General features: G+C 48.3%; 6 protein-coding genes across 6 annotated transcripts; 5 read left to right on the plus strand and 1 right to left on the minus strand.

The window, feature by feature from the left end:
* The first annotated feature begins 3,155 nt into the window (after positions 1–3,155).
* On the plus strand, positions 3,156–5,647 carry F9C07_1068525 (uncharacterized protein). Its single transcript, XM_041284137.2, has one exon. The coding sequence runs from the start codon at positions 4,065–4,067 to the stop codon at positions 5,601–5,603; it is 1,539 nt and encodes a 512-aa protein (XP_041140890.1). The 5' UTR covers positions 3,156–4,064; the 3' UTR covers positions 5,604–5,647.
* Positions 5,648–7,836: 2,189 nt separating this feature from the next.
* On the plus strand, positions 7,837–8,095 carry F9C07_1060 (uncharacterized protein; the record flags this gene model as incomplete). The annotated part of the gene is made up of 2 exons (XM_071507451.1): positions 7,837–7,927; positions 7,980–8,095. The coding sequence occupies 2 exons, from the start codon at positions 7,837–7,839 to the stop codon at positions 8,093–8,095; spliced, it is 207 nt and encodes a 68-aa protein (XP_071365750.1).
* F9C07_2279374 (Spt20 family-domain-containing protein) lies at positions 7,979–14,658 on the plus strand. Its single transcript, XM_041288437.2, has 4 exons — positions 7,979–8,846; positions 8,898–10,600; positions 10,662–10,874; positions 10,933–14,658. The coding sequence occupies exons 2-4, from the start codon at positions 10,240–10,242 to the stop codon at positions 13,182–13,184; spliced, it is 2,826 nt and encodes a 941-aa protein (XP_041140888.1). The 5' UTR covers positions 7,979–8,846; positions 8,898–10,239; the 3' UTR covers positions 13,185–14,658.
* Positions 8,175–9,500, plus strand: F9C07_1061 (uncharacterized protein; the record flags this gene model as incomplete). Its single annotated transcript, XM_041288438.1, has 2 exons — positions 8,175–8,846; positions 8,898–9,500. 2 exons carry the CDS (start codon positions 8,175–8,177, stop codon positions 9,498–9,500), a joined length of 1,275 nt encoding a protein of 424 aa, XP_041140889.1.
* A 425-nt stretch (positions 14,659–15,083) lies between the features above and the next one.
* Positions 15,084–16,843, minus strand: F9C07_1063 (uncharacterized protein; the record flags this gene model as incomplete). Its single annotated transcript, XM_071507458.1, has 2 exons — positions 15,084–15,166; positions 16,723–16,843. 2 exons carry the CDS (start codon positions 16,841–16,843, stop codon positions 15,084–15,086), a joined length of 204 nt encoding a protein of 67 aa, XP_071365751.1.
* A 3,708-nt stretch (positions 16,844–20,551) lies between these two features.
* F9C07_1064 (uncharacterized protein) lies at positions 20,552–20,878 on the plus strand (the record flags this gene model as incomplete). The annotated part of the gene is made up of 2 exons (XM_071507461.1): positions 20,552–20,583; positions 20,758–20,878. 2 exons carry the CDS (start codon positions 20,552–20,554, stop codon positions 20,876–20,878), a joined length of 153 nt encoding a protein of 50 aa, XP_071365752.1.
* Between the last annotated feature and the right edge of the window lie 725 nt (positions 20,879–21,603).

Consider the following 21,603-nt stretch of genomic DNA (forward strand, 5'->3'; position numbering starts at 1 on the left):
AATGGACATTCCTAGAGAATCCGAACACGACAAGTTCCGTGGAGTGGTGGCATTTTGTGGGTGCTAGTCTCGAGACTACGGAGTATGTGAGAAGTATGGAGAAAGCATCATACGGTGCGGACACTGCGGAGACACACTGGATTTCAACTACCATGGTTCCATTGATTTGCGGCAGTTATATGGAGAGCAAAAGTGAGAATGGAGCCAAGTGGATATGGAATGGTAATGCATAATCTACTAGGGACGGAAGGGCTCCTTCAGACGGGGTTAAGGATCCTCACTTTCAAATTGGCAGGAGCTCCGTTTCATTCCCTTTATCGTAAAAGAGCGACCGGGTTTCATTGTTTATGGAGTATTCTCCATAATTTCTGATATCGTCTACGGAGATTTTCCATTCACACGCCTTCAGGGGTGGCAAAGAGTTTAAATAAACCCCGAGCTTTACTTTCATCCTTTGTGTTTTCTTTTCTCCCCTTTCTTACCACATTGCCAGCTTTCTCTACGGAGCACTATGAGGGGTTAATTTCGACCGCTAAAATACATACGACCAGGGAAAATAAAGAAAAAGTAAACAAACTTTTTCCCCCCTCGAGTGTTTTAGCTTGCCCAATGCGGCGGTGCAATTCAACTACGCACTTAAAAAGTGGTTCCTCTTATGACAAATGCTTCGACCCCCTCTGGCCTCGACTTGCTTCGCATACCAAATGTGCAGGGGTGGAATGATGACAATCCGGGGCTCCAACATGACAACTCCTACGTGGCCAAATTAGAGCCGTACGTGATTGGAAGGGGAAGCGCACGTTCCTCTTGATAATTTATTCAGGAACCCGGAATGCTGTCAGAGTGACATGTGTGAAAGAGGATGGTCTATATCCATGTCTGCACCAGTCCCTTCCAGGTAAGAACGACGCGGTTTCAGGGGCGGCGTTAAGGACGGGGTCCAACAAGGGATGATCATAACTAATCCTGGCCGACCTACGAACAAAGGTCGCGTAGTTACAGATACAAGGTATATCTGGGGAATAACCGAAAGTGTGGAGTACAGAGGACTAGCAGTGGGCAAACGACTTTCCACAATGATAATACCAGCGGGTCGAACATGGAACGGTCGGCCAAATCCAGAAAGGGTCAACGTTGGATGGCTAGCGTACTCGTACTCGTAAGCGATATCATAATGTTCATGGTTATCTCCGCTTAACTAATTATGCAAACTCCGACCAAAGAACCATACATACTACCATGGTTGTACATACACTTTCCCTTGACAACCTACTAGTATGTACCTGACATTTGGAAGCCATGAACCCAGAAAAGTCAATTCCCTCTGCCAGGAACCTTACCTGTGTATTCAGGCACAATGGCCGTTTTTCCCCGCATCTGCTCACATGATTACGGTTATTGAGACTTGGTACGGTACTACTACTACTTGGTATTTATCCAATTGAGCTAGAGTTACAGTTCGACCTAAAAAACTTCCGATGGCAATAAACCTGATACATAATTGCCCTATATACCATATTGCCATAGTCCACGTACAGCTGCATGTGCAGTCAAACACCTACGGTCCCCAACCGGTGCTCCCGCCATCTTTATATATCTCCGGTTACATCCCACCAAGCGTACGGGACAGTTCACTATGCATTGCAGATACTTCAACATGAAACATCGGTACGACCCAAGTTGACCCAGGAGTACCCCATTTGGCGAGTCGATGGGAATCCCCGTGTACCTGTAGAAGTATGTGTTTACCACACTGGTCACACAGCGCCCTCGTCCCCATGCAGAGGTTATCCGCATACCACAAACCAAGAGTCATATGATCATTCCATTTGGATAGATGGTTCCACTACGAGTACTAAGTATTGAAGAGTCTAGTTCTTTCACTTGTTTTTTCATTTTCTTTTTTTTTCTTCCATATTCTTTGCCGGCATCAGTAGTTTTCTATTATTGGTGTAAAGCCGACAAGATGGTCATGTTGATGGGCAAAGTTTCCACGAGCCACGATTAGCGGAATCTGCATGTCGCTTTAATGGGTAGTCACTAAGCGGGGCTTCGGCCGGTGAGGAAGACTCGCTCTTTGATATTCTGACATATTCTGACATGAGGGGATGGCCCTGGCTGGCTGAGATCCACCAAAGCTTTTCTTCGTTTTCTTTTATTTTTTCTTTTACTTTTTTTATTGTCGGTAGATACGAAGGGGTACCTCTCCAAATACTAGACGAATATTGCCAACATGAACTACCCATCGATTTTACACTTACCGATAGTACCGCCTTTCAATGTCTAAGCGAAAGTAAACCAAGAACAAGAACCCCCCGGGCTAAACTTTGATCATCGTGAAATGTATGAAGATTGACTGAATATTCCTTGGAAGTAACCTTCCCTGTCATCATCCACCCATGTGACCCGCAGCAGACTGTTAGCTTGAGGACGGTTGCTGGAATGTGTATGTGCGCCTCGGAGATAATCTCTAGTTGCTGATGGGCTAGCGCTATCAACGTACATGGTGCATCAAAACCGGTGGACGCTAGTGACAAGGTACCAGATATGTAGGTCGAACGAAGTAGAAATGTCCCCTATACACTTATCTTTCTCAGATGTTTGTGTGTGTCTGGACAATACGTAAAGCTCGCTCTTTGCATTACTGTATGATACCTTACATTCCGTGTGTTGGATGAGGTTTGAGACATGCAGTGGATACCTCTCATCCAGTCAACACCAGCTCAATCGAGACTGGGAACAAGAATGGCGTGTCTTACATTCTTCTGCATACCTGGGAAGTCATATCTACCTAATCGCGAATGCTAATACCGATGGCAATAATGTACAGTAAGACCGGTCTTCTCTGGAACATTCGAGAAGAAGAAAGAGTAGACAATGCTTGCTACAGTACCAGGCTGTCCATCCACTCCCATATTCCGATATTAAAAAGCGGTAACATCGATCGGAGTTCCAATTCTACGTCCATCTGTGGAAACTGACTCAAATCGTGATATTTATAGACTTAGTGGCCCACCATCACAAAAGTTGGCCCGGTGCGCGCTCGCTCCTTGCTTCGCGGTTGGTCGAATCGTGTACCTACACCTATGCTGATGGAGACGCTGTGAGGTATCTGTACCGGCTTCTTGGATTTTGTCGGTCGTTGTGTGTGTGTGTACTAAGGTTCGTTTCCTGGTACGGATGGTGCATTGATTGGTAAATAGGGTTGGGTGGGAGGTGGGATGTCTCACTATAACAAGCCCTACCGCGGAACTAGTTGGAAGATCGTATTTCAGAGATATGGTCGTGCTTTTACGATAGGAATAGTTTCGGAGTATCTGATCCGTAGTATGTATATACAGTATAGAACGATATGAATCGAATCCTGCGTACTATCTCTATGTGTGATGGGTCTGGACTGTAAAAGACGAATGCACTGCAGCAGAAGCTTAACTTATTGATCTGAGCTACAAGCTTCAATCAAGGTTTTATTCCTGGTGTTGTTTCTCAGTGTCCCTGTATATAACTATACTTGTTCATTAACCAAGGATGATGTTGCACTACGTATCTTTTGGCCTGACAAAAGTGTGTGATTGTTGATTTTATAGTAAAAGCATCAATAGTGTACTATGTATTCTAGAAGCTGCTCCTGAGTGCATAGATAGATTTGGGAACTCTTGCCTCAGGCCTCCAGCGAAGTTTTTCTGACCATGTTCGTACGCTTAGCCCTATTGGCCCAACAGCAGACGTAACCTGCCTTCTGTCGCAAAACAATCTATAGACCTCACATCAAAGCCGTTTCCAATCGAAGCACTATAACATCCTCAGGTTAAACCAACACGATTATCTATATCACTACTTGCTTATAATCATCCTCCAGGAAAGAGCATCAAACACTACATTCACTCTGCTAAACAGATCCAAACAAGCGCTGCACAGCACAACACTGACCCTATATTCACTGCTCCCATTCACCAAAGCTATCTACAAAACAGCAAATCGCTAACACATAGATATCCAGTAACACAAACAAACATGGCATATCCCACATTGCCAGACCATGTAGCCACCACACTCATCTCCCAATGCCTCTACCCATCATCGCATCTCCAAAGTCTCGCCTCAATTGCACAGCTCCCCTGGAAGTAACCAGACTCGACACAAGCTCCCCTAAATACTGGAACAGCAACATAGCGGATACCCTCCTCACCAACAGCACAATGTGTCAGATGGTCGTATTCTGGCACGCCTGCACCCACCTGATCGTCTCCTATATGACCTGCGCATTCGAAGAGGCCCGAAACCACAAAGAACAGACCGCAACCACAGCGCTCATCGACACCGACTGCTGGATATGCCAACAGCATCAGAAATACCCATCCTGGGACGCATCAACCACAATGCAGCGTCTGCTCATGACCGTCCAGAACATGGAATACATCCTCGGGGTTTCGGCAGATGAAGAAGGGTTCCTGGATATGGTGGCCCGGTTTTACGCCCGAGGCGATCACAAGCGCTGGATGCAGCCGGGTGTCGCGAAGGCAAAGTATACCAAGGACGATCCGTATGTCCGCGGCTTGGAGGTCCAGTCGTATCTTTGTACTCGGGGTCAGCGGGATTTTCACATGAATCCGGGTTATGCGTTTGATGTTCTATTTGCGTTGATGAAACACTGGGATCGCGCGGACTACTCGGATCTCAATTGGTCTATGACGGGGTATCGGCCGGCGAGTGATTTCTTCTATGTTTCGTCTAGTATGATTGGGATGTTGGCTGATGGGTATGGGGGTGAGCATAGACAGAGGACCGGGGGCAAGCATGTGGCACAGCGATCTCACTGCTTGTCTAATGATGGTGGTGGTGGTGTAGTGATGCCGACGACACAGTCTACAATGGCATCGTTTGAGGCAGAGATGGGCTTGGGCCATCTGAGAACCGGGTCGTACTCACAGGGTCTCCCTACTCTGGACGCTCAGACTAGCTCGTTTCATAACGTTAATGGTAATCCCGGTTCACTACTTCCACGGCGTCCGTGCGAGGCGCTCAATGGACCCCCCGTCGCTATGAATCAGTTCCCTCAGCTTATCCTCCGTCCCTTGTCCCCGCTCGGGGAGCCTGGACCTTCAATCGAGAATCTCAATCACCCCAGGGCACTGGACGAGAGAGCAGGCCATCATGCACGTACAACCACTCTCTTTCATCCAATCTTCTCCGCCGAATATGACGGGGATATCCACACAAATGAGACATTCCAAGAGTTAGATCTCCATCACCACACCAGATCCAATTCATACGCCTACAATAACACCCTCTCCACGGAAAATACACCATACGAGAGCACTACCACACCCTACACTGGCCCTTCCCCATCAAACGAATCCCCCAGACACTCATCCAAGAACCACGATCCACCAGAAGACCTCGACATGCTCCTCTTCTCGCCAACACCGGGACTCGCCACCATTGACCCCAGCATGCTCAACCTGGATTCCCCCGACCAATTGCATCTCCCCGACGACGGAACCTGCGGCACCGGAAAAGGCAAACAACCTATCAGAGATATCTCGCAACTGCACCCCCGTGGCTTTGTCTTCCCGGACAATATGGATATTAGTCACAGCTAAGGGCCGAAGAGAGAGGGCGGTTTTGGTCTAGACCTCTCTTACTTCCTTCTCTCTTGTTCTGACACTCTTTATTCGGTTTGCTTTTTATTTAAGGGGGGATTCTTGTTCTTTGAAGCTTTGTTGAGTGGCAACGCATATACATCGGTGCAGCTACATCCACATGAAAAGTGCCCTTCTCTTGGCGTTTATGCAGGTGCAGGGGCGTGGGAATTGACGTGTACGGCGTGGATCTGGTCTTTGCATATTCACATGCGGTTGGGGTTGTGATGTCATTTGTGGAGGGTTTGGCTGTTTGTTTTTTTCTTTTGAGAGTTTTTTTCTTCTTCGTCTTCTTTGATTCTGGGTCTTTGTCGGTGGGGTTGGGGATTACTCGGTGTATGTACATGCATTATTACTTCGGTGGTTTGTACATTAGTAGTTTCATGGTAATATCCGGGGTTGTGGTTTCATGGAGAAAGGTATTTCTTTCTAATTTAGCTATCTTGACTTTTTCAGTTGGTACTCCGTATATCTCAGTAATCTTTGATCCTTCCATAGATCCATAGAGCTTAAATAGGACGTAATATGTAGTTGGCTGCTACCAGATGGCGCTGGCATGGAAGGAGATCTATCAGATTTTCCAGTCACAGTGACAGAAAACTTTGTTCGGCTCTACGAAGACTACAGACTTCTCGTTATTAGCACCCACCGCTCCAGTGACAATGCGACCATACTGAACTGTCATACGAATCCTTCCATCTGATCTTACTCCGACGACAGACGGTCAATCAGCAACGTCCGCCAATGACTGTCCTGACTACGCAGCGGGTCAGCCGGGTACCACCGGCGATGTGGCACTTTGCCCTATCATGGGCTCCTTGATGACACCCGTTTCTTCTATGGAAGTATCCTGGACAAGAAGGCAGCCAGTTTTGGTAACTGTGCTGCGCTGGACCACTCAGCGGGATATGCGATCTTCTGGTTGTGCGGAGCATTGTATCGCGCAGCCGGATCCCTCGACGGATTCGAGCCTAGAGGGGTGAAGAGCAACGGCAAATGCGAATGTGTGATCCTAAGATAGGTTTGAGGATATAAAGAGATCCTCCTTCTTGGCGGTCATCGACTGGGCCCGGCGCCTGAAGGCTTGGAGACGAGACAAAATTTCAAGTGTCAAAACTTTTTGAGACAGGCTTCATTGTGGAAGGTGCTAGCATCAGCTTTGGTTGCGCACATAGCTTCCAGATCGATCTGTTCCTCGAGAGTGTCGCCGTCAAGGCTGCCGCTTTCTCCCTGTCCTCACTTTTCCGGTGTGGGGATTTCTCTCCGTCGCAGCTCTCTTTCAGAACCTGCCTGTCAGTCCTGCCTGTCAGTCTAGCTTGATTTCCACCAGATATGGTTTTTATTGGCATTTTCAAACTTTCGTTAAAGAAAGCCTTTTGTTTAACTCGGTAGGCGTGAATCTGTGCGCCGTTGTAGCCCAACATCATCTACGCCGTCGCACACTCTGAACGAGATGAGTGCCTGAAGAGAAACCCCTTCTGTCCTTCGTTTCTTAATGTATCCGGCATGGAGAAAGCAGATCTGAAAGGCCAAGCCGAAGAGCAGACGGTTCATTCATGGGATGAAATCTTGAAGATTCCCACCCTGCTCAAGAGGGGTAATGGCAGCGGAAGCCCGTCACCTCATCTTTGACACCATCTTCTCTACCCTTTGTTTTATAAATACCAATCTGTCCACCCTGACGGCCGTTTTATTCAGCACCCATTGACGGCCCGTGGGTTGTTATTGTGCCAACTGTACCAGACGAAAGTAGTGCCGGGCGCGCTCCGAGTAACCATTCATGCGTCAATCTGATTGTATGGAAGAAGTTAGACTCTGACGTGGTTAAGGTCGGCAAGACGGAGTAATTCAAGAGATGCCGTTATTTATGTAACTAGGGCTTGAAAGCCGGTTGATAAAGCAGGCACAGAGCGTTGCATGGTGGCAACCACAGGCCTTGCAATCGAATGCCGATGGGGTGCCTGATCACTTTTATATGGATCGATCAACAATTGGCGGCATTATAATCGTCGCGGGGTAGAGGGCGGAGAAAAGCGAATATATCGAGACGGTTTCAAAGTGAATGGTACTCCTTTAGATGTCGAACGTCAAATCCCCACACAATCTGACGTATAATCCGAGCAAGACGGAAAATCAAGATACGAAACAGCCGATGCTAGATGTTATTTGTCTTTACCACCAGCATCTTCCAACAATGATTTCGATCGAAGAAGTGACATCACGTGCCGATAGCGATAGTGACTCAGCAATGCTATGTATAGATACAGACAAACAATGCAAAATACGTAGGTTTCCCTGCCGGCAGATACCGTAATGGTAAACACCCGCGGTAAACAGGGGAGATTATCACCAGCCACATGTTTCTCGGGTGGTCCGAGGCCTTGCCCCAGCCATGCGAGTGCTCCTCCTTTCCTGCCCTTCATTTGTCCTTCCAGCCCACACCCATCTTCTAGAACAGGCTTGCGATGTGATTTAAATTATCGCAATCAATCTGTTTTTATGCGCCAGCCCTAATTGACCTCAGCGACCACAATGTCTTTCCCCCCGGATGCTCGTCGTCGGCGGGTTGGAGCGGGTACTGGCTTCAGCTCGTCGGGAAGGCGGACAGCCTTGGGATACTGGGTGCCCTTGGCATTGACAGTAGGTGTCGCAGCAGCCGGTGTTGCAGCCTGGATCTGGAGTGAACGCATTGAAGATGAAGACAATGATGGCAACTACCCTCGAGGTGACGATGGCTTCCCCGCGCCCGGCCGCGGCGGGGACGAGCTCCCTCCCGGATACGATGGAGACTATGCCAGGTCAACAGCGACGGATATTCATGATACAGACGATGTTAGCATGGTAGCTCGCATGCAGGGAGCCTTGCGACGCACTCCTAGTCCTCAGCAGATTTTCGATGGTGCCAGCAAGCGGGTCGCAGCTGGTATGGCTGCTGCCGGCGCGTTTGTAGGTGGTGCTCTTACATCCATCCGAGAAGAAGACAGGGGCGACTTCGAAGATCATTCGAGGTGGTCTGAAGAGGTAGAATCAAGATCCCGCAGAGATCTATCGGATCTCGCTGCACCGACTGCGAGCGGAACTCTTCCCGGCCCAGGAGTCGCTGCTGGCACGTCCTCTGGTTCGAAAAAGAAGAAAACGGTAGCTATTGTGGTTTCATCGGACACCTCACGCTTGGACCCAGAGGAGTACACTTCCGATCACGCTGTAAGTGATAGCGTCCCCTTCCCATAATTTCACTTACTGATAATGCCACAGTCTATCCTTTCCCATCTTCCGGAACATATCGACCCCGATACCACTCGAGTCTTTGTTATGATCTACGCACCAGGCTTGAAGCACGCTCCTAACCAGGGCACTGGATCCCATCCTACCATGTCTGTCACCTCGTCCTATTCAAACATCGCTCCTGAAGAAGTCCTATCCCCCGGTGAGCCACCAATTGGCGACCTGAACGCTTCGGACTCTCGCCAGGATGACCAGACTCCGCTCTTCAAAACGCTGTATACCCAGGCACAAGCAATTGCCGAGAAAGAGAGCATGATTATGCCTTTCAGCACATCTACCGGCTTTGTGCATCTCGTGCGACACATCTCTCCTGACATTGTTTACGTCCAAGAGTCCCTCACTGGAAAGGAAGGAGAACCGGTACAGCATATCACCCGGTGGGTCAGACAGGTAGTGGTTGTCGTCGGCGAGCGAGGAGGCCTCGTCGACAGTGAAGATGAATCTGCCTTGGCCGACAGTGGTGAGAAGTGGTGGCAGAAGGAGGGCACCACTGGCATCGGCAAGCGCATTGATGTCGTTGACGTGCTCCGTACCGGAGACGATTGGCGACGAAGAGTGTCTGGCCTGGACTAGATGTCAAGTCAATTTCTTGGGTGGCTGTGTCGATATGTTTATTTCACTTGTTCATATGTGTCATTTCCCTTTCATCACCCTTACGACCTGCTTTGATTCCCCTGAGTTTTACGAGCTATATTTTCTGATTTGGTAATGTTGTCTGCTGCGCATATAGTCTAGCTATGAAAAGGACATGCTTTAAGGATACCAATACCACTACCACGGCCCCGTGTTTCTTGTCTTCTTTGTATCTGTCACACAAATAACAAGGCTGAAAGCGCCTTTGTAAGCCAGCCAATCTCATTGTGAACCCGTAGAATTGCAAGCACAAACAACACATAGGGTGAGATTCGAGGTATGAGGAGAGAGGGCCCTAACCCGATGCAGTGGTCGGTAGTCACATGATCCCGACCTCCTTCACGTCGCCCGCGGCTTGGCATCACCAAACTCCCTCTGCAGCACCATCTCCGTCACCCGATCAGCCTCTCCGAACCTCCCCTGCCTTCTTTGCAGGTGCTTGTTCGATGGACACTAGTATTCCTCTGTTCTAGCGGCTCCGGGCTCCGTCCAAAGTTCCGCGTCGACTCCGGTCTATACGTTGTCGTCCGGTCCCGTCCTCCGCTCCCCACATGTCTCGCGCTCCGGTTATATCATACTCGGAGCACGGTTTCCCTCTGTCATCTTCGGATTCATATCCCGAGAAGTCGCGCCCGTAAGCCGCTTGCTGTGATCGCGTCGCACCCCTATCGCCGACAATATGGCAACGGCGATCTCCAAACCAACCTCCCACCCGCCTAAGATGAAACGGCCGCCCCCGCCTTTTGTTCCAACCGGGGTCAATGGGGTAAAGCCTCAACAGTCCTCCTCGTCCCCACAACCGACCTCCAAGCGCCTTCCGGGTTCCAATCAACCAGGCCCTGCGGGCTCGACAAGTGGTGCGGTCACAAACGGGGTCAATGGTGCGGCTGATTCGAATGGCGTCAAGACCTCCATTAATCGGCCCAAGAAAGAGGCGCAAAAGCCAGGTGACCAAGGAATGCGGTTAGCGAAGCCATTGGCCAGGACTCTTTCCACGGACAATGAGCGCCGGCTAGGCAAGAAGTGTCCTGAGCCTTATGGTGAGTTTCCGCAAGCTCTATGTGCGGCGCCCCTGTATGCTGACAGCTGTATCCCTTCCAGTGAAAACAACGTCACATATACTGAAGAAATACGGCAAATGCCCCCCGTCTCTCATTTTACATCTTCATCCTACCCATTTCCGCTTTGAGCAACAAGATGGAAGCTTCCCCTATAATTCTGAAATGAAGGTTATCATCGAACATATTCGTGCCGGGACCGTTCCCCATGATATGATAGAGGAGCTGTTGCGGGCCAACGTTCGTTTCTACGAAGGTAGGCACTAGCCTGTAATATAATACTTACGCTGCGTTTCATTAAACCGTGTTGATAGGTTGTCTCATTGTCCGCGTGGTTGATCACAAGTCCGTGTCAGCCCAAGCCAGAAAGTCAACTGCCCCCTCGACGAATGATAGCAATACTCCGTTCTCTATTCATAACTACAACGAACATGTTACGCCATCGGCCTATGTACCCTACCCGAAACAGAACCAGTTGACCTCTGAGAAACCAACATCAAAGGAGGCCGAAACCCAGTCAGACACTAACGCCAACGGAGAGCACGCCAGCGATTCCCAAGAACAACCCGAAAAGAGTGAATCGAGCTCTTCTCAACACAAGCAGACTCCTCCAAAACCCCGTGTATTTACCACTGTTCTTCATCCTACTCCTCACTCATTACGAGCAGAGTTAGCTTTGCTTGCTACTACACCCGATCCAAAGGCTGCAAAGCAGGGAGCCACGAGTTCTGCGTCACGTACTCAAGCGGCTTCATCTGCTGCGCCTCCGTCTCCCGGCGGCTCCACTAACCCACCTGAGCGTGGGCCTGTTGCAAAAAGACAGAAGATGCTTGTCGAACCGCAGGATCTTGCTGAGTGCGAAGCCAAACTGACGAGGGCTTTAGCACCACCACTCTTCCTAGAGCCTGTGCAAAGCCTGGATGCTGCTCAAGATCTACTGAAATTCATGGAGAGCCCTCTCCATAATGATCCGCCACCATCTCCGAAACGAAGGAAGCGGACAGTGGCGGAACTTGCTGCTGATGAAGCACTGGCCGCTGAGGAGGAGCGATTCATGCTTATCATGGATGAACGGCTCGAGCCAACTACCTCTGGGGGCGCAGGAGGCCCTAAATCTGCCGTCGATGATACAAGCGGCGGTGCACCTTTCGAGCCTCGTTTCTCCCGGTTCAAAACCCTGGAAAACATTCGCATGCAACATGAGGAGAAAGCGAAACGGGAGCACGAAATCAAGCTCAAGCAAGAATTGGCCAAGAGGCAGCAGCAAGAACAGGAAAGAGAAAGGCGCCGTGCCCTGGAGCAACGGCAGGCAGAGGAGCAAGCTAAAGAGGACTCTCGGAGACAGCATCTTGCTGCTCAACAACAAGTACAGGCACAGCTTGCCGCGCAGCAACAGGGTCGCCACGTCATGCCTCAAGCAAATGGAGTCAGCCAAGCGCCACAGTCCTCTCCAGTTGCTCGCAACCAGACGCCGCACAATACCTCGTCGCCTTTGCCTGGCAATGCCATGGGAGCACAGGGAGGCGTGCCAATGAGTATGACATCGTCTATGCAGGGCGCTGGCAGCCCTCCACGGCCCCCTTCTGCGCTACAGCATGCCCACCCCAATGTTATGGGCCACCCAATGGCTCCTTCGAGGAGCCAGCAAGGCCATAGTCGACATGGAACCCCGCAGATGACTCAAGGAACACCGGCCATGTCCCATGCTACACCAATTATGCGCAACGTAACACCAACACAACGAATGAGTCACGCCAGCCCCGGCCGCTCGACAGTGGCACCGACGCCGGTGATGGGCCAAGCTATGATGGGTACTCCACAAATGACAGGTGGCATGGGCCTTACACCTCAACAGCAGCAGATGCTGTTGCATCAGAGACAACAAATGCTTGCACAACAAGGGCACCTCGGGCATGGGCAGCTCACGCCGCAGCAATTTGCTCAACTCCAGGCCAACGCGCACGCGCAGCAAAACATTCAATCGCATCAGCAGCAGATGCTGCAGGCTCAACAGCAGAACCACCAGCAACAGCAACAGAAGATCCCGAACCCTCAGATTTACCAACAACAACTTATGCGGGCACAGTTCGCGCAAATGCAGATGGCGCAACAGCAGCAGCATGGGCAAGGACCTCAATCACAAGGCCAGCAAGGCCAGGTGCACCAGGGCGGTTCCCAGATGAACCCACAACAGCAGCAGTTGCTGATGGCAGCTGCTCAAGCAAACGGTGGCCAGCTCCCCCAGAACCTCCAGGGAGCCAACATGCAGGGAGCTATGGCACAGCGATACAACCAGCTCTATCAACAACGTCTGTTAAGATTACGACAGGAAATGGCCAGTCGTTTCATGGGGCAGTACGGCCCGCCCAATCAATACCCGCCATCAGTCGCGCAGCAGTATCATGCTGGGCTTGAAAGAAATGCCAAACTTTGGGTCCAAGAAATCATTCGACGAGAACGTGAGGCTGCTCAGCAACAACGTGCTAATCAAGTTGCGGCTGTACAAGCTCAGGTGATGCAACAGCAGCAGCAACAGAACATGATGCAGAATGGAATGGGTAGCTAATCGCTCTCAGGGTCATCGATCTAATCGATGAAACGACAACTCTTCTCTTCACTTCTTTGATAACCCTTTTCACTCTATATTTATTTTTGTCTTTGCCTTCAGCCCGCTGGAAGTGGGTTGTGAGCGACTGTCTCCACCCACGCTCTATGGGCTCGTGATTATTATCCACTTCATTTGGAGATTGTACAGGGACCAGGATCTTGCGATAAAACAGGCCGGCGTTTCTCGACCTTGGTTTGCATGCGTGTTTCTTTCTTTGATAATTTGTTATGTTTCCTCATTTTTGTCGTTTTTGTGCTTGGCGATTGTAACATTTGGGAAAGGGATTGATTGATCGGGGAGCAAGGAACAGACTTGATACCATTTTGTACAGGTGTCCCCTTTTGGAATGCGTTTATGTTTTTGGATGTCGTTCATTCGATTGGAGATTCATCTTACAGTGCTATGCTCATGTAGACATGAAATATAGCTATACCAGACTATGAATTATACTTTGTTGTTCCAATGATCTCGTCGGTATCTTCTTGGATATATACTGCACTGCACCATAGACACTCTTAAAATGCCGCAGGATAGGAGCACAGATCATTCTCTCGAAGAGATTGTACAACGCAGATTGATGACTATCATCATGGCGGAACTCAACGTCCTCGGAAGTCCACAGTTCCATGGACAATGAATGCTTCGAGTCCCCATACGCAATCCCCTGTCCTCCCAACAGAGAAGTTACACATAACCTTTCATACTTTTACTATAATAACCCAAGTAATAAAAATCTCTACGTGGTTCATATATATGCTAATAATCAGTATAGAAATTCGAACAAGTACATACTAAAGATGAAATCAATTGAACTATCCACCGATTATAAGACATGAGCACATCTACAAAACTTCACAGAACACATCACGAAATCAAGACAATGTGACCACGAAACAAATGTAGTGGCGAGTCACACTACTCCCAATAATGGAACCTGTTGATCTGACAACAGATAGGTAGAATTCTTCCGGGACAGGCCGTACAGCTGACATGGAACGGCGATTATATATCAGCTGTTTTCAATCGACGTACTCTCCAAGATCCATGCAAAAGAAATAGAATAGTGATATATGTATTCTACCCATAGAATAATTATTATATCAATTGATCTTTCGATTTATTTTTATTTGAAATTATATTGTTTTTCTACCGGTCCCACGGGTGAATGTTCAGCCAGATGTATTATGGTGGCTGATGGGTATGGGGTATCATTGGATGCGTGTGATTTCTTCTCAGTGTATGATAGATTATGACTGATGTGTATTGAGCTTAGTTGGTAAGGGTGTAAGTTAACTAGGGGAGTTATTACTTGTTAATCTATGTGTTTGGTTGCGTGGAATGAGATCGTGGTTGGTGTGTAAGGCTGAGGAGTTGGGTAGGTTACATATATTGATGTGTGTGTGTGTGTGTGTGTGTGTGTGTGTGTGTGTGTATAAATTATTCTAGCCGTCTTCCATATATCTTCTTGTCTTATGTCTTTGGCTATTGGTGCAGCTGTGGTATTTGGTGTTGTTGCTAAGCAGGATTATAACGGAGGGATGCTTTCATGGGAATATACCACACATACATCTGATTGACAGCTGGGTTACGAATTACGAGTCCTCACCTCACCCAAGACACAGACCAGAAACCCGTAGATACGATGCCTCAGAGGCCTACTTCCCCAGTAGGAGGGGTACCTCTCGTATCGAGTCATGGCCAATTCAGCTGGATGAATAGCCTCGAGAACAACAAACAATCCTCACGACGACAACAATAGTCCTGTCGTATGTAACGCTATGCTGCAGATCGTGATTAGCCCGAAATAGACCGTCAAGCCCAATAATTACCTACTACGACCCTAAGATACAACCTCTCTCAAGAAGGGAAAGAGCCACCGAACTCAAACGCATTGAGTTCTGAAAGGTTGAGGGCTCGGATCGTGATCGACGTGATCTCCACTGCATACTTACGTGCAGCAGGCTCGAACCATATGTTGTGTGCATGCACAGAATAATACCAAAGAATCTACAGTAAAACCTGTATATAAGCAATCCACCAGGCTGTCTCCTATCGTTTCCCATACAAAATTGCGCAGCCTCCACTCAGGGAACTTTCAGTAATCTATATTATAAAAGGATTTATATAGTGGTTTTGATATAAGTAATGTCTCGACATAGGCAATATCTCGATGTAAGCAATTTAGGGAGTCTGGTCAAAGCCTTGCTTATATCGGGAGGTTACTGTAGAAGGAAAGACAAGGTCTAACCGTTAAAGTTCAGGGTTCCTCACTGAACTCAAAAGCTCAACCCGATCTGGGTTACGGGGAGGCAGGGGCTCACTTCATTGGATGGGCTGAGTAGCACGGCTTCATGTATCCTGTATGCATGGATAAATTTGGAAGGAATGGGCTGGGGAAGAACCTGTTAAACTGGTTTTGGTTCGTTGTGTGGATGATCTATGCACATGTACATTCCAGAGAGGACAACTATGGAACTTTCCTGTATTGAAATTAGGCTGGGTTGGGTAGACCCTGGGACACTTCGGGGCCTTAGCGGTCTGTGTCAAGGTGGTCGGGTATGCACTTTTGCGAGACTCGTCCGTATCAAGGCACAATGTGGTCCCAGTGGTGGTATTATCGGATCACGCCTCTGTTATGGAAGTCTGGGGCTGGGGCGATCACTGCCACTGCACCTAGTCCGTCTGAATATAGCACTCCAAAAGCATGGACCCGAAGAAGAGGACTGTCAGGTGCTTAGTGTGAAGGTTTCTTACCTAATGCTTAATGGATCTGCTGGATATTTCTGTGTATATCCTGGTTAGTAGCCAATAGTTTGCGAGCCCCGCCTGGGTAGATGGATCAATAAAGTGACGGGGTGGAGAATGAGGAAAGCACCTGATAAACGTTGCGCAAGGACAGCCAGGTACCCTAAGATACCCGATCCCCCACATACGTTGGGTCGGATGGGCGGTCTTGGTGCACGAGTGGTGATGATTCTTGCTAGGCTGGGGTTGGTTTCCCACACAGAGGCCAGAACCGGGAACGAGACACAACACCAATGCAATGCAATGCAACTCAAACCATTGTTATTGATCGATGGTGTGATGGTGGCAAGATAGCTGGCCTGATCCGTTCTTACTGGAGACGCGATAAGGAAGAAAAAGGTGTGGACGCAAGGGGGTTTCAATAAGAGGATGGGCCGCCTGCATCAGATCTTCCCTTTCTGGCTACTCTACCTGTGCGTGAACAAGGAAAGCCCAGCAATCGATTACTATAGACGTTTCCCTGCATAAGCGTCGACGAGACAAGCATAGGGTGAAGCACGGGGCAATGCACGGTAAGTGAGACAAGGGAGGATCTTCCATCCCGGCGTAGATCCTGCTTCGAATTAATTATGGGGTCCCCTCCCTCTCTGGCTCGTCAAGAAATCGCCAATCAGGGAGTGCTTGATGTCTAATCTTGTCGAGACAGAAATAAAGGGAAATGCGAGGGGAGATATATTGGAAACTTTCTCACCGATATTATTCAGGCTGGGAAATTCCCCGGGTCTTCGGAGATTCACCATCGTCAACGTACCTGCAGCAATAACCACCAATGGATCAATTTGACATGAATTAGCATACCGCGAAAGGCTCATATTACAGTAGACACATTGCCCGCCTCACTTGGCGACCAATGAAGAATGTGTAGGCCTTTTGCACAAATATTTGTAATCGTTCATCCCACAGTAGCCTGCACATTTCCTGAAGTGGTAAACCGAGTTAATCGTGAAGATCCAGACTTATTGAATCTCTGTTGCAGAATAGGTCCAAGCACCACTTGGCCTAATGAAGTTAGCACCTGGCCCAAGATGGCATCAAGGGAGAATGTTTCGGAAATATATGATGCGCTGCGATCGAACTAGAGATGTGGTCCATGAGGCCGCACTGACGATACCGTCCCCAAATAGTACTGCCGCTACTAGTATACTCCGCTGCCAATGCAGATCAAGTCCAAGCTCAGGTGGAGGCGCTATGGGGCCCAGTAAGCACCATGAAGCTTCAGTTCTATCTCGACAAAACAACTCATCTTTAGAGACTCAGCTTGAGTGATTTGGAACTGGAAGGTCATTAGAGCACCAACAACGTGTTGGTACCTGGAACTGAGCAGAATAGTCATCATTTGCACTTGCTTCACCTTCCATGACAAGGAAAGATCGACTGTTTCAGTGCATGAGCACGGAAAGTATGGGGCGCATACTCCAATTGTGGCGTACATCAGGAACCTTGCTGGGATTACCGTAATTTTGTAAGACTTTTGTACACGCACAGAGGAACTGTAAGATGGAGAATTTGGTTTCACGATCATGACGTTGCCTTGAAGATTACCATGCATGGAGAATGAGATCTAGGAGTAACAGTCTAGATCCGAACAGGGGCTGGGTCGTGGACATCCAATTTGCGTAATAACCGTTGGAAATTGGTGGAGCAGTCCGTAATAGGGATCTCGATGTGTTTTGGATGCACGGAGGGTCCGGGTTTATACCTTAAGAAGGGGTGCATGGAATGAGGCTGATCCCCTCCAGATCCAATATATTGATGCAACCCAGACTAAGCAGAAAGTGATTCACCAACGGCCTTGGCAGCATCATCAGTGGGGTAAAAACGAATATCCCACCGCAGGAACACTAAGGAGGACCTGGGGATGCCCCAATTGTCCGGTTGACTCCTTGCGGCATACAGGCCCGTGCTGCAGGGGTCAAGATACGAGGGCGAGGAAAAGAGATCCTGGTTCTTTCGACGAATGAGCAGCAGCGTACTTTTGCTGTAGGCGCATCCAGAGTTCAAAAATACAAATTTGTCAGCTTTCTATCTCGTAGCTTTGTGTATTGTGTAAGAATCCTTAGACATTAGGATTTGGTTAGCTATCGTCGGTTGTTAGTGGAGCTCACAAAAACCGGAACTACGTCACTGAAGATTAGACAGGGAAAGAGAAAGAGTGCAATAAAGGAAGAAGGGAAAACTAAAATAAAAATAAAAAAAATAAAAATTGGAACGAACTGTCCTGATCACACAATATCGACCGTCGAGGGTAGCGATATTCAGGGTGAATGGAAGCCCGAATCGGTGGACTCAATAGAATCAAGATTCCAAGACGCGGGGTTTGGTCGAAGCCCGAGAACAGGAAGTATGTACCTGGACAGAAAGCGTAGTATACGGGGGTTAGAGTTACCGCACAAGCTTCAGCCCACTCGAACACTCTTGCGTCTAGAAGGAATAGTGAATCAATAACTTCAGAGCCACTTTCGGGGCCCGAGCAATCGATACGAAGAGAGAAAGAGTCTCAAGGGTGGTTGAGTTTAGTCAAGCAGTATGTCTGAATCGTGAAAGTTTTGTTTGACCGGAATGGATGCAACGATCAGCGACTCACTATTCATCTTTGACACTTGGAGAATCCACGCCCTATGAAGGAAGAGTGGACGAATGGAATCGATAGACAAAGACATTCTGGGATTCTTGCATGAAGCCACCGAGGATTTACCGTTCTGGAAGACTCTCGGGGTTTGACAGATCAACTTGTGGCTCAGACGGGCCTTTGTGGCGGTGGACGGTGGCTCAGCAAGCAACTATTCACTATTTTCATCTAGTACTAGTTAGTTATACCTCCTCCTACTACTACTAGTAACAATCTTGTAAAGATCATCATGATTCTAGACCTCGAAGTGCTTCATATCCACTTATTCTACAGTGGTTGGAATCAGGAGTACCTGTCCACTCTGGAGAGTCCAATCGATATATCCAGAAGCACGGACGTACGATCCTCGCCAATCGTGGTTGCTGACGGGTCCCGTCGGCTTATTGGTTCCCACACATTAAGTAGTCTGGAGCGCAGATCTGCTAAACTTGAAGGCGATCGACGAGACATATACCTCAGGCACTCCCTGGTGGGGATGTAGTGACCCTTTTTAGCACAACCGATGAGCGACCAAGTGGAACGCCTACCGCCAATCTCCGAACTCTGGGAGCTGTCGAACTAACTCTTATGCCTTAAGGGGTACTGTCAAAAAGGGCCTGACCCGTCATCTTTTTTATTATTAGTACTAGTAAACTGGCGATGTCCACGCGAGAGCTCTCAAATAACTCAAATAAATCTATTGCAATTGTCCATTCACACCGTTAGGCACCAACGTACCATCCCCGCATAATCCAATGTTCACTTCTGGAAGGATGAAGAAGCGTTAAAAGAGAAAATTAAATAAATTAATCTTTGAATAAACAGATAGAAATCAACAAGGATTGTGACAGGGTGTGTACACACCGCCCTTGTTTGTAGCTGCATTGCTAAGACGGCCTGTTCGTTCCATGCATATTCGACTCGAGTGTCGAAGATCCTTTTGGCTCTGAACGTGACATGGCGTCTGTCGATCGGTACTTGCTGTTGCATACCTTGTCAACAAGATCCAATGGAGCGAAGTAGGAAGACAACAGTCTGTCTACGTAATAGCCAGCGACACGATAAGAGAGATCTCTAAGTTATCTTGCAAAGTAAGCTGAAATCAATAACTTGGCTACAGTTCTGTGGTGTCTGGATAACTACACAAAATATGTTGCTACGTAAACCGGTGAGATCATGAGGAAATGCCCACGATGCTCGGAAAAAACTCGCGCAACTCACCAGTGGCCGGTTGATTACTGTGTTCGTGTACGATCTGGTCTCATCGCCTTCGAATACAGGAAATTCAGCGACGTGCTCAGGCAGTTGACTGGTCGACTATGAGACCTCATTCTCGCGTGACGATTAGAGCCCCTCATCCTTTGAATCGAGCGCCAACTGACGCGTGACAGATCAAAAACTTGACTTTAGGAAAGGCGGTCGAATGGCTTGGTGAGTAGCAGTCCACTTGGCTATGCATCGCCCAAGTCTACAGCAATGATGCAGCCGTTGGGAGAACTGATCATCGGGTGTGATAAGAGCAACCATTCACTAGTGCAGGAAATCAGGGCTTTCTTGGAAGTTGGAACGAGGCTGGAATCCCACCCACGAAGTTCATGACGCAGCGGGAGAGTGTAAAAGACCGCCTCGATCCTATCACCATCAGGAAGACTCAGATCCCCACATTCCAGTGGGAGTGGCGGTGGTAGGCTGGGCTTCTGATTGAGAGGAGACATCTGACATACGTTACCTCTCTCTCAAGGGGGGGGGGGGGGGGAGGGCTTGGGATAGGTGCGGCTGGTTGGCCCCAATCGGGGACTCGGGGAGAACAACGAGAATTAAAAAAATAAAATAAAATAAAAAGAGAAAGTCAAAAGAAAATGGGAATCATCAAAACGGAAGGAATGAATCTCAGACCTGCAGAAACCAAGCAATGCCTCGGTCTTCGACTGGTCCAAATCCATTGTTAGCTGAGTCTTGGCGGATGATGTGCGTCCGGCCAACTGATCGTCAGCTTAACATCAAAAGTCTCGTTAGTGTGTATAGCGGGTCCTCCTGGCAAGAATGGGGACGGGTATCGACGGTCCCACTTGAATAATAATACTATTATCATGTACGGAGTAGACTACAAAGTACTAGGCTCCAGTCCACTCTTCACGGTACCAAAGTCTCAGAGGAGATCAAGATGGAGTCCCATGATTTGGAAAGTCTGTCCCCGGACTTATTACACTTTGAGTCAGACCGACTATCAACTAACTGACTTTTACCAAGATTCTCCTCAGCAGCTTCTTTCTCTGTTTCACTCATGACCCGACAATCTTACTGACTGTCAATTCATTTTCCTCGATGGCTCCCGAGCGCGCATTCGGAAGGCTAGCTAGTACCTGCGGTCTAACACGCATTGTAGATCACGGTTGACTTTGCCATATCGATCTATTGGACCCTAACCATGGAATCAAATCATGGATCGATATACCCCGGGGTGGGGTTACCCGAAGGGAACCACATTCATCCCAATCTCTACTCTTCGCTTCGACTGAATCACTTTCGGCCGAAGAAATTGTTCCTTAATGATGGTATTCATTTTAGGCGAGAGAGGATCACTAAGTTGCCCACTGGGATCGGGTTTGATTTTAATTCAAATTAAACCGTAAATCCACCTTCGCCTATCCACGGACAAAACAAGTAATTAAGCATTAAGTCGTATTTATGCATTGCCTCTTTGGTTAGACTTTACGGGATTTGGTAGACGATATTGAACTGGTAGAACCATTCTTAACCGCCTGAACGTTCTTCCCATACTAATTCGTAGTAAGTACGGGGTAGTCACTCCAAATTACTAGTAGTATCAGGGTCTAGCCTTAGAAAAACTGGTTCTTTTACATTTTGAATCTTATTTGTTTTCATAATTATTACCACCCTTTATTTTATTCTATTTTCTTAATTATATTCTATGCCCTACCTTACCCCACCCCGCTCGTTCTT

Source organism: Aspergillus flavus, chromosome 1, assembly GCF_009017415.1.
Source record: "Aspergillus flavus chromosome 1, complete sequence".
Taxonomy (NCBI): Eukaryota; Fungi; Ascomycota; class Eurotiomycetes; order Eurotiales; family Aspergillaceae; genus Aspergillus; species Aspergillus flavus.

Excerpts from the sequence above, each read along its gene's own strand:
- F9C07_1068525 (XM_041284137.2), top strand. The coding sequence starts at position 4,065 with ATGCCTCTACCCATCATCGCATCTCCAAAGTCTCGCCTCAATTGCACA.
- F9C07_2279374 (XM_041288437.2), top strand. The coding sequence starts at position 10,240 with ATGGCAACGGCGATCTCCAAACCAACCTCCCACCCGCCTAAGATGAAA. Across the intron at positions 10,601-10,661 it reads GAAGTGTCCTGAGCCTTATG|TGAAAACAACGTCACATATA; the intron begins GTGAGTTTCCGC and ends TATCCCTTCCAG. Across the intron at positions 10,875-10,932 it reads CAACGTTCGTTTCTACGAAG|GTTGTCTCATTGTCCGCGTG; the intron begins GTAGGCACTAGC and ends CCGTGTTGATAG.